General features: G+C 55.1%; 1 protein-coding gene across 7 annotated transcripts in view; it reads left to right on the forward strand.

The window, feature by feature from the left end:
- Positions 1 to 8,480, forward strand: part of ATP2A3 (ATPase sarcoplasmic/endoplasmic reticulum Ca2+ transporting 3) — a 33,933-nt gene extending 25,453 nt beyond the window's left edge. For 3 of the 7 annotated variants that reach the window (XM_029929319.1, XM_029929326.1, XM_029929325.1), the window contains exons 18-21: positions 2,691 to 2,824; positions 3,326 to 3,443; positions 3,830 to 3,947; positions 7,006 to 8,480. In XM_029929319.1, the coding sequence (XP_029785179.1) occupies positions 2,691 to 2,824; positions 3,326 to 3,443; positions 3,830 to 3,947; positions 7,006 to 7,025 (390 nt within the window). In that variant the 3' untranslated portion in view covers positions 7,026 to 8,480. The other 4 variants (XM_029929321.1, XM_029929324.1, XM_029929322.1 and 1 more) reach the window with 4 other exon arrangements.
- Positions 8,481 to 11,596: the final 3,116 nt, after the last annotated feature.

Below are 11,596 nucleotides of genomic sequence, written 5' to 3' on the forward strand. Positions count from 1 at the left end.
ATCCCAAAGGCTGGTGCCCCTCAGCCCTTGGCAGAAGGCTCAGGCACCTCTGCTCATTTAGCTCCTGTGGGAGCAGCAAGGGGCAGAGCAGGGCTGTGCTCACCATCATGCTGTTGCCTTCTTCTCAATTAACCTCCTTTATCTATAGATCTCACATCTCCCAGGACCCCCACACACACATCCATTGTACTCTCCCAGTATTTCTTCTGAGCCTAGTCCCAAAATTCCAGCTGGATACCCACTCTGGCATGTCCCACAGGTCCATTGCTCTCATTGTCCGGAATCGGATCTTTCACCCTGCCCACAATGGTCCCTTTCCTTCATCCTCATCTCAGTTCTACTGCATCCCTGGTCACCCATGCCAGCCAGCCAGCTGGGGTCGTGGTAGACACATACCCCACATCCACCACTAGTCGTTGGTCCCCTTGGTGCCACCCTCCCAACTGTCCTCAGGTCATTCCATGTCTCATTTATCCACCTGGTCAAGAAATGGCGATTAAGCATTGATTGCATGCCAGGCACAAATTAGGAGTGACCAAGCAGACGAGGTCCCTGCGAAGAGCTGGGAAGAGCGTGGAACTGGGCAGTCACATTTAGAGTTTGAAAAGTGCTTCAGGAGAGAATGCAGGTGGCCGTGAGACTCGGAGTTGTCAAAGGTTAGATGTAAGGCAGAACATTCAGCTTCCGTTGTTGGAATTTCAGCAGAGCTGCCTAGAGCCAGCCCGCCCCCACACCTTGGTTCCTGAAGGCAGCTGTCAAAACGCAGCAGGGTGGCTGAGAGTGCGAGCGTGGAGCCTGGGTCCAGGCTGCCAGGGGCTCAAACCCTTGTCCCACCACACACTAGCGGCGTGACTTCGGACAGGCTACTTCATCTCTCCTTGAGTTTCCTCATTTACACAACGGGTAACCAAAGAACCTGTCTCAGCCTCATAAGGCTGTCAGGAGGATCCACTGAGTCAATACTTGTGCTGAGACCAACATCTGGCACACAGCAGAACTATGTACATATTAATTGAGTTAAGGAAACACAGAAGACGCCCTGCAGGATAAGGTAAATAGGAAATAGTCAGAGATGCCAAGGGAAGGAGTAGGCAGAACAGTGGCTTCATCCAAAGAAATAGCCCCCCGCCCCACCCCCCACCGCAAGGCTCACAATGAACCTAGGAGACAGAAGACCCCACCCTGAGTACCTTCTACTCAGTTCAGGAGGCTACTCTATGACCCGTGACCTGGGACATAATGTAAGGGTGTGACAGAGGCATACTGGGAAAACCCAGAAGGTCTAACCTGGGCAGGGCATTTATCTATTGAAACCTCTTGATATGATCCTTTTTGTATTTTTTCCCTCTGCACATGCATGAGGATCTAGGCATGTACATGCATGAGTGGGAGGTGTGTATGTATTTGTATACACACGTATGCACGGGCCATTGATGTCTAGAAAAGTGGGGCCTGACCACAGTGGCACAACAGGCAGGGGCATTCGGTCTTCTGGTTCTCTGCATGGGATCCCACTTTACGACACTTTCGCTGCTCTGTGATCAGTGCCAAATAAAAACATGCATTTGTCCCAAATACTGGAGCTTGCCTTGGGGAGGAAATCCCACTGCTGACTTAAATGAGATAAGAACTGCCATCTCTTTGTTAAAATAAGAAATCTGGCCAAGCCGTGGGCTTTTATAATTTTTTATCCTGCACGAGAGAGAAAAGAAAAGTGCTAGCGGCCCCTTCTGGCTGATCGTCACCTTGCCCATGTTTATGTAACATGGGAAACCAGGGACGTATTTCCTGGACAGGAGCTCGGACAGCCTGTCATCTCACAGGCTTCTCCCTGAGGGTTACTTTTACAGCACGTGCATCCAGTTTCTAAACCTTTAGCTTAAAAGATCTGTGTGTTCAGAGGAGAGTCCAGAGAACGAATTTATATTATTGGAGAAGGGAGCTGTTTAACAGTTACGAACATTCACGCCCATCCCAGTGATGCGGAAGAGAGCCATCCAGAAGTTCTCACACATGGCCTCAGCTCAGCGTCTTATCACAGCAGAATCTGCAAGCAAAGTTTATGAACAGGAAGAAAAGTCTCCCCTGAGACTGGAGGGGCAACGGCCACTTCCCTTAACAAGCCTTGAGAGCTGCTTCTTAGTTATGAAGAAGCCGTGTAGGAAGCCTGCACCTACCAATTCATTAATCCATGTTGCAAGCGAAAGGCGAGTCTGGGAGAGCTCAGTTTCAGTGGCACAAATGGAGGAAGATGGATGGAATCTTATTTAACACTGACTCGGGGTACACGCAGCCTTTTTCTACCTGCCCAAGGTGAATTTATTCATACAATTTGTCTGATTGGTTTTCATATGCATTTACTTACTCTGCGGACTCAGGTAATCACCACCCCCACTCCTGCACCCCAACACTTCAGGGCTCCCCATGCACCTTGAGGGCAAAGCCTGCATCCTCCCTCTGATCCCAGGGCCCTCTGCTGTCCTCCCTATCCTAATGTTAGCTGCTCTTTCTCTGGCACAGTGTAGCCCCTCTGACTACATCCCTCCTTGGGCCCACCCCATGGCAGCACTTAGCCCAGATACAGATACAGGCTGAGGACAAAGTGAAAGGCTTCCCTTTTCCCACACACTGGCCCCTCCCCTGACCACTGTTCTCCCCAATCCTGCCCAACCCCACCTTGGTGCCCTCAGAGGAACTTCCTGAAGTGCTCCAAGGACAACCCACTCTTCGCCGACATTGACTGCGAGGTCTTCGAGTCACGCTTCCCCACAACCATGGCCTTGTCTGTGCTGGTGACCATTGAAATGTGCAATGCCCTCAACAGGTGGGCTGGGCTGAGGGGCCTGGAGCTGGGGTTGGGGGATGGGGGTGAGGCCTAAGTGTGGTGCTGAGAGTCAGTCAGGGCCTAGACTTGGGGTCAGAGGTGTCCAGGATGGTGGGGCTGAGGATCAGGAGGTTCAGGCCTGGGGCCTGAGGGTCAGAGGGGACCAGAAGAGGGTTTTGAGCATGAGTGGGGCCAGAATTTAGATCTAGGGAACAATGAGGGCCAAGATTGGGGTCTGAAGAAATGGAGGGGCCAAGATTGGGTCTGTGGGGCAGAGAAAGGAGGTTCAGGCTCTAAGGACAGGCTGCTGGGGGACTGAGCAGACCACTGTGACACATACCTCCCAGCTGCACTGGCCTCCCCGAAGCACTCCAGCCTGCAGGCCCAGTTAGGGAAATGCTGAACGTCAGGCCACGCCCTGTACCTCCACATGGGTGATGGGTGCCCACCACGGGGCCTGCTCCTGTCCTGGCCCAAGGTGATACCTTGTACCCTTGGCAGCGTCTCAGAGAACCAGTCGCTGCTGCGGATGCCACCCTGGCTGAACCCTTGGCTGCTGGCAGCTGTGGCCATGTCCATGGCCCTGCACTTCCTCATCCTGTTGGTGCCACCCCTGCCCGTGAGTTTCTGCCCCACTCCAGTCCCCTTCTGCGACAGGGTCCAAACCTTCCTGTACCCTCAGACTTGGGGAGCAGAAGAGGTGGAGACCAGACTTCTTGTTCTGGGGAATTTCCTGGGGTCTGGGCAGGAGAACCACTATGCTCTTCCCCAGTACAGAATGCCTCCCACTTCTCAATAGGACCGACAGGATTTGGCCCTTGGGTAGGAGCAGGGGAGGGCACTCCTGGCAGAGGAAACAGAGTGGACAAAGATCTGGAGGTGGGACCTCAAGGAGCATCGTAGACTTGCTCATGACGAGTCCGCCGTGGCCCCGGTGTATGCGCCGCAAGTGGATTGCAGGCACACGAGAAGTCCTTCCCTTAACCAAAGCTCCCCACTCCCCAGCTTATTTTCCAGGTGACCCCACTGAGTGGGCACCAGTGGGTAGTGGTGCTCCAGATATCTCTGCCTGTCATCCTGCTTGATGAGGCCCTCAAGTACCTGTCCCGGCGCCACGTGGATGGTGAGTCGGAAGCCCCAGACCCTCCCCACCCTGCTTGCCTCTAGCCTGTTTCCCTGCCCGCCTCCCTGCCTGCCTCCGCTCCCAGGCGACAAGGGGTTGGTACCAGCTTCAGCCTCCCTGTCCATACAGAGAAAGAAGTGGTCTTGGACCACCACGTAGAGGACAAGAAGGGGCTCTGCTCTGGTGGCTATGACTTGTGGTATCTGCAGGGTCTTGTGCTACAAGGGCCAGAGCCCTAGACTCCCTGCACAGACAGCAGGAGTGCTCAGGGCCATGCCGCCTCCCCCTCCTCACTTGCCATCAACCCTGCATGGCTAGGCCTGGTGTGGCCTTCTCTGGGCCTTGACCTCTGACTTCTCTGGACCCAGCCTGTCTTAATGCCGACCTTCCCAGGACATTCTCCCAGGCGTGGAGCGGGCTCCACTGACCACCTCCAGGACCGCAGACCACACTGGACTGGCCTCTTTGGTGTTACCTTGTAGGAAGGTGGAAGAGGGGGTTCTCTGTTTCTAAGCTCACCGCTCTGGGTCTGCCTTAATCAAGTAATGGGTGGAGAATGGCAGGGTCAGCGGTGGAGGCAGTGTGTAGAGGAGTGGGCTGGGGCATAGCGTCCATCTGCCAGCCTCTGCTGTTAGAGGAGCCGCAGAGAGCGGCTGATTCCCCAGGGCGAGGGAGGCACCATCTTCTCACTGCCAGAGCTGCCTGGAAAGGGAAGAATCGGGTGAGAAACTCCTTGTTCCTGGGAGTTGGCGCCAAGGCAGTAGCCCCATGGCCAGACTGCGAGGGAGGGTCTGGATTAGGCCCAGCCATAGCCAAGGCCTACACTGGAGCAGCTGGGTCCTTGAGGGCCATCTCAGGCAAGAATGTGTCCCGGCCCCAGGGGAGGGAGCCTGGAACTGGGGGCGTGGGGGGGCTATAAATAGATCACGTGCTTGTCATTCCATTGGGGCCAAGGCAATCAATCGGCTTCTATCTCACACTGGCCAGCCCTCCTAGGCGCTGGAAACATTTTATCTTATAAAAGAGGCCAAAACAAGTTGGCCTCCTCTCTCTGGAGAAGCTGGCCCACCATAGGTCTGTCCATAGTGTGACCTGACCATTTAGAGGGACTCATCTGAAGGTCGAGGTAGGTGCTCAGCCAAAGCAAGGCCTTGTTGGGACCCACAGGTGATATGGCAGGGAGCCAGACAAGGCCTTTTGTCCCCAGTGCAGTTCTTTCTGACCCACCCACTGTGGACACTCCTAGGGAGCTGAAGAAGGCAAAATAGGACTGTCACGTAAAACTCCCCCCTTGGGAGCCCAGGGCTTCCCCATGTCTGGCTGGAGCATGGGGTGGGGGGGTGGGGGTCTGCCAGGAATTCCGTTGGCCAGCCTTGATCACACTAACTCACCTGGGAAGTCAGGCCTCGTTGGCAGCTCAGGCAGCCTGTCTTCCCTGACAGCCTTCCCTGGCAGCCATACTGCTAAGGAGTTCAGCACAGTTTCTTGGGAAAGCTTAGAAGTGAGAAAATTTCTCAGCCAATGGGGAAAAGCCCAAGTTCAGCACTGGCCTCCGGATGGTGGAGGATTTCTGGCCTGGGAGGAGGGAGGGCGCCTCTAACAGGATAGAGCAGGTTGGAAGGGTTAGGGAAGGAGCAATCCATGCTGGGCAAGGGTTGAGGGTGCTTTTTAGAAGAGACAAGACCTAAGTAGAAGTTTGAAAGAGGAGGATTGAACTTGGTGGGGAAAGGGCTGGGCTAGCATGGCTTGGCGTCTCTAGTGGGGCTGGGGCTCGGAACACAAGGTAGAGAAGTGGGGCTAGAGTGTGGAACGGGCCTCAAATGCCAAGGCAAAGAAAGCATTATCCTCATGGCAGTGGGAGCCATAGAAGGGTAGAAGCTTGGAAGGGACTGGGGTAACCATGGAGGAGAGATGGGAGGGGCAAAGCAGGGAGGCTGCTGAGCTGTGTTGAGCTGGTCGAGGGTGAGACTCTGAGTCCCGGCCCAGGGCCAGCTAGTTGTGGGCAATACCTCACCTCCACCATTAACCTGAGATGTTGACTATGGTTCTGCTGAGGCTTGGCTTGCAAGGGTGGTACCCAGCTATAGGGAGTGGCTACGGGGCCCACAGGAAAGACACAGCCTGGGCACCTGTGGCCACATCTGAGAGGTGGTGTGGAGTGTGCCTGCTGCAAGCCCAGACAGCTCTGCCTTGTGTGGCTGCAGAGTCCCTTGGGACTTCTAAAGCCGGATGGGGCGGGGGTGAGAGAGGGGACCCTGTTACATTCCCAGCCAGCCTGGTGGCCTTTTAGGGAAGTTTCACTGAGGCCTGATACTCATAAGCTTCCCTGTGATTTATGGGGGATGTGCCCTGGGGAGAATTGCGGATCCACAGTGGGTAGGCGAGGGGGTGGTCCTCTCGCCCCATCTCTTGGCTGCACCTAGGTGTGGCTGAGCAGCTGTCGGCCGAAGCCAAGGGCCAGACCGAGGGGAGGGGATCCTAGAGAAACTGCTCTGGGAGAATCCAGGTATGAGGTGGGCTTGCACTTTATTCTGAAGCCAAAGGAGAGCCGTCAGAGGGGATGACAGGCTGGATTTGTCGTGTGATGCCGGGGGCAGGGGGGTGACGGTGAGGGAAGAGGGGGGCCAAGAGCAGGGCTGAGAGGACTTGAGGCATGGGGGCAGCGGGAGAAAGAGAAGAACTCGAGAGATGTAGGTGGGAAACTCAGCAAGCCTGAGTCTATGGGATGAATGAAGAGTTAATGCCACCAGTTTCTGGATCTCGTCGTGCTAGGTAGCGGTTCTCCAAACTGAAAACCGAGAGGAATACATGCCCTGGAGTGGGCTGGGGTGTTGATAGAACATGTGGAGTGAAGGAAGGAGGCCCAGAGGACATCAGGCGAATGTGCCCGGATGTGTGGGGCTGCATCAGAAGACTCAGGGAGCTGGGGTCCCCTGACTGATGCCGTGGGAGAATGCAGCTGTCCCGAGGGAAATGGAGGGTGGGAGGGGCCCGGCAGCCAGTCCGGACGTGTGCTGTCACACATACATCGTAGCATACTCTTGGATTTTTCTTCCAGAAGAAAAGGACAAGAAGTGAGTGGCGGGAACAGAGTGGAGTCTCCAATGTGTACCTCAGCCTGATGATGCCCAAGCACTCACCCCTCCTCCCCACACTGCCGTCACGCTCACCGCTTGCTCACGGGGCCCTGCCAAGGGCCCCCGTCCTTGCTTCCACACACGTGGAGGCTGTGTAATTCATGTCTCTGGGACTCTCCTGGGAAGTTCACCCCTGAAGTTCTGGCTCAAGAGCAGCAGCCTAGGAGGGACCTGCCCGGAAGCCGGAGCTGGAAGCAGATCCCTCTACCCCCAAAGCCACGAGCACATTCTGGAGCAGGCACCTCCCTGCTTGGAGGCTGGCCATTTACTTGGTGACTGGTGCCTCTGTACTGATGGAGGACTCCTGGAGTTCTTGCTAGCGCTGACCTCTCGCTTAGTGCCCGTCTGGGCCCGGTCAGCAGGGCAGGGGGGCGGTGAAGGGGAGGACATCTGGGCCCAGCTGTGCACAGCGAGGACGGACAACCCCTCTCCACTCTGCTCTCTTCCCACAAAGTTGGCACGTGAGGGTTTGAGCCTCTTACTGTTTATTTGTGCAAGGGGTTGAAGAGTCAGAGGGAGGGACATGGTAGTGGGGGGAGGGGGGCTGGGCAAGGATCCTCTTCCCAGGAGACAGCTGGCTTGCCTGCCTCAGCTCTGGACACTCCCAGACGGAGATCTCCCTGTCCTAAGCAAATGAGACATGCCAAGTCTCGGTGCTGTCCAGTCTGCCAAGCAGAGGCTGGATTGGCCCCACACATCTCTGGTGCCTACGACCCCCGATATCCTTGGGTACCTGATCACTGTGCCCTTTCAGCCCAGCCCTGTGTGCCATCCCAGAGTCCGCATGGCTGGGTGGTTCTGGGTCCTCTAGACTCTTGGCCTCACTCTTCACCTCCAACCCCACGTATCCATGAGCTGAAAGGGTGTCACTAAGAATGGCTAATTACCCAAGAGCACTTACTCTCCCTCCTTCATTGCTGGAGGAATTTGTGTCCATGTGAATCATGTCAGATGATGGGAAAAGAACATTTGATGGACATAAATGTTCTTTTAGTTCAGCTTTGCCCCTCTGGCCAAAATTAGATGTAGAAGAAAACAGTGGGTCAATGTGCATCCTAACTCCTCCTGGAGAGTGTACCAAGTGATTCTTTTGTATGTAAATCAAGATTCACATCCTTGTACTCAGCCCCAGAATCAAAAAGCCTCCTTAGCCTGCCTTGCAGACAAATGGGCGCCAGGCTCTGTGACCCCTTACCACACCTTTCCTCCCTCCCCTCTCTCAAAGTTTCCGGAGAGGCCACAGAGAAACAGGCGGAGCTCCCTTGGGCACTAGCTCACAGAGATTCTCTGCTTCTGTCCTGCTTAAGGGGAGGGAGATCTTGAGGTGGGGGAGGGTGGCAGGGTCATGCTGTCGGTAGAGAAATAAAGGTTGAGTGCCTGGGGCAATGGAGGACCATCGCCGGCTCTTTGCCTAATGAGTGTTCCACCCCTGTGTCTGTGGAGCTGAACCCACCTCACCTCAGGAAACAGGAGCCAAAGCCTGGGGCTCCCACACTGCCAGTCAGGATTGCCGTCTTCCTCTGAGACAAGGCACACACTTCCCACGCCACTCCCAAGTGGCAGAGACACAACTCTGCTCCTCACAGGGACAGCACTGGATAGTTGGTGCCTGTGTTCAAGGCCCTTTGCACGTGTTGAGATTCACATGTCATCAGTGAGGAGACAGGCTGGGAAGGTCATGACTTGGTCTGGGGCAGGGCTAGGCCTGGGACCTAAATATCCGGGGTGTCCAGCCCGGACCATGCTGTGGGTCCTGAATCTCTCCCCGAGGTTTCTTGCTCTGCTTCCTTCCTCTCCTTGAGCCCCATGATGCCTTCAATTTCTTTCCCTTCTAAGCCCAACTCAAAGGCACCTCCCCAAGGCTTCCTTCAGCTCACAGTGTCCAAGAGCCTTTGAGAGGCTGTTTGATGATAACTCCTGACTCACCCAGGTGGCCCTGGCCTCTGGGAGCAGGGGCTCTGCCAAAGGAATAGCTGTGCACCCCCATCTCCCTCACTTCCTTCTTGTGTAGGAAAGATTCATTCATGAAGTTTCTGTATCTAACCATTTGCCCAGCTGCCTTGAGAAGAGAAATCAGGCCCCGCCCACAGAGCCAGAGACAGGACTGTGGAATTTGTTGGGCTGAGTACACAATGAAAATGTGGAGCCCTTTGTTTACAAATTAAGAGTTTCATAACAGTGACAGCAGAGCATTAAAACCAAGCGCAGGGCCTTTCTGAGAATGGGCTCCTGCGTAGAGCCCACATCCATGAAGCCAGCCATGGCTGGAAGAGACAGAACGCACCCTTAGGAGCTCCTAGATTTTATTTGGGGGAAGGGCAAGATCTGGTGCACAGCTCACAGCTGGAGGCGAGGATGGGCAAGATTCCTCCTTCTGCATGGTCCATCAGTAAGACCTCTCAGATCACAAAACCTTTCCATACTCCGCTTCTCCCTGGGTGCCCAGCCAGGCAGGGGTTAGGGCTCCATTTTACAGATAAAAGACCCCCAAGACTCCCTGAGAGCCTGACTATGCAGGAGGCTTCCTCCTGGTGTATAGGCAGAGCCGGGAGCTAAGATGGGCTCTGAGGTGGGGGGAGGGCAGGGGTAGAGGAGGGGCTTGCCTAGGAGACTGGGCAGCTCCCACACTCCCATCAGCTGCTGGAGGTCATGGCCAGGCCAGCTTCACGTCTGCCCCCACCCAGGCCTGAACAAATCCAGCCTTGCCAGCCCACAGCACGGAGCCTGACAGGTCAGGATGGAGCAGCCAAGGTAAACAGAGGTTTCCTACCTCACAGCCACTCACCCAAGAGGGAATTCCGGGGCAAGCCCTGGCACACTTCTCACTGGCTTGGAGATGGCAGCTGCCAAGATGCCCATGGCCTCACCCTGCCCCCTCCATTGGCCGGCCCATGTTGTACTCCCCATGCCTCCCGTGCTACACCCCTTACGGGGGTAGGAGAGACTTCACTGGGGCCACATCGGGAGAAATGGAGGGGCACAATCAGACCGTGAAGACCTAATGTCCACACAAAGAACTGAACCCAACTGTCTGCGGCAGCTTAGCCCCAAACTGAAAGGCAACCCGAATGACCATCGATAGGGGAAGGAGAGCAAGCTGTGGTATGTCCATACAACACAACACTTCTCAGTGAACAGAAGGAGCAAACTGTTCATATACGCAACAGCACGGATGAAGCCTGAAACCCTTGTGCTGACTGAAAGCAGCTCATACTGTGCGATTCCACCTCCATGAAGTTCTAGAAAAAGCTAAACAAATCTACTGACAAAACAGATCAGTGATTGGCTGGGGGTTGGGGAAAGATTGACAGGAAAAGAATAGGAGGGAACATTCTAGGGTGATAGATGACAGGGACAGGGGGGTTACATGCATTTGTCAAAACTCTTCAAACTCTGTGCCTAAAATGGGTACATTTTATTGTATGTCAATTACACCTCAATACAGTTGGATTTAGAAGAAAAGAAAGAGGTAGGAACCCGAGGAGGTGGGTGGGCATGTGACTGCCATGTGGGTGTCAGAGTTTCAGCAACATCAGGAGGGAAGGAGACAAGCCTCCCAAGGGGTGCTCAGTGTTGGAGGGGCAGGGACCTAGGTCAGCCCAAGGAGTCCCCACATTCCAGGGGCAGGAAGAGGATGAGGACCAAGAGGAAATGACCCAAAAGGATGGAGGAAACCCAGGGGGTTGTCATACCTCAGATGGCAGAAAGAAGGGGCTCCAGCCAGGTCATGGCCCATGGTGGGGGAGGGTAGAAGAGGCCAGAGAAGTAGTGCAAGGTCTGGGAGAGGCCAACCATGGGGACCCTTGTTGTGGCCTCCCCATAGATGCCTGCTCCTACGACCTCTATTTGACAGTCTCTGTTATGCTGGCCCAGGGCCCTGCTCTGGCTAGCATCTAAGGAGGTGAGTGGCACTGAGTGAGCCCCGGGACACCAGCAAGCCCAGGGCAGGGGATTGGCCTGAACTTTTCAAGAAGCAGGTGTCATCCCTGCAACCTTGGGACCCTGAATGGCTAAGGGGACCCATTGGAAACTGTGCTGACCATCTTGAGACCTGGGCTGGCCTCCCGGATGGACACAGGCCCCCTCCACACTCCATAGAGTTGCTAAATTTAGCCAAGCAGAGGAGGCTGCCCTGGGGCTGATGGCTTGGCAGCACTGCCTTGCCTCCCTACAAGGTCTGACCCAATACCAGAGCCAGCCACTTGGCCTTTGGGCTTATAAGGCAGGTCTGGCAGCTCTCAAGTGCTGGAGTCTTGGGGTGGGCTCTGGGCCAATCTCAGACTTTGGGGAGTCTCCTTTCTAGCCACTAGCAGACATGGGAGCTACTTGGGCAAGGCATTCAATTTCTAGAGCCTCTGTTTCCTTATTTGTAAAACGGGGGTTTCAGTGCCTACATCATAAAGCTGTTTTAAAGAAAATCTGTGGAGTGTGACAGTACCATGTCCCCTGGAAACTCTGACCCCTGTTCTGCCCACCCCTGCCCCCCACAATGCCTGGAACAGTCACAGGTGT

Source organism: Suricata suricatta, chromosome 17 (assembly GCF_006229205.1).
Source record: "Suricata suricatta isolate VVHF042 chromosome 17, meerkat_22Aug2017_6uvM2_HiC, whole genome shotgun sequence".
NCBI lineage: Eukaryota > Metazoa > Chordata > Mammalia > Carnivora > Herpestidae > Suricata > Suricata suricatta.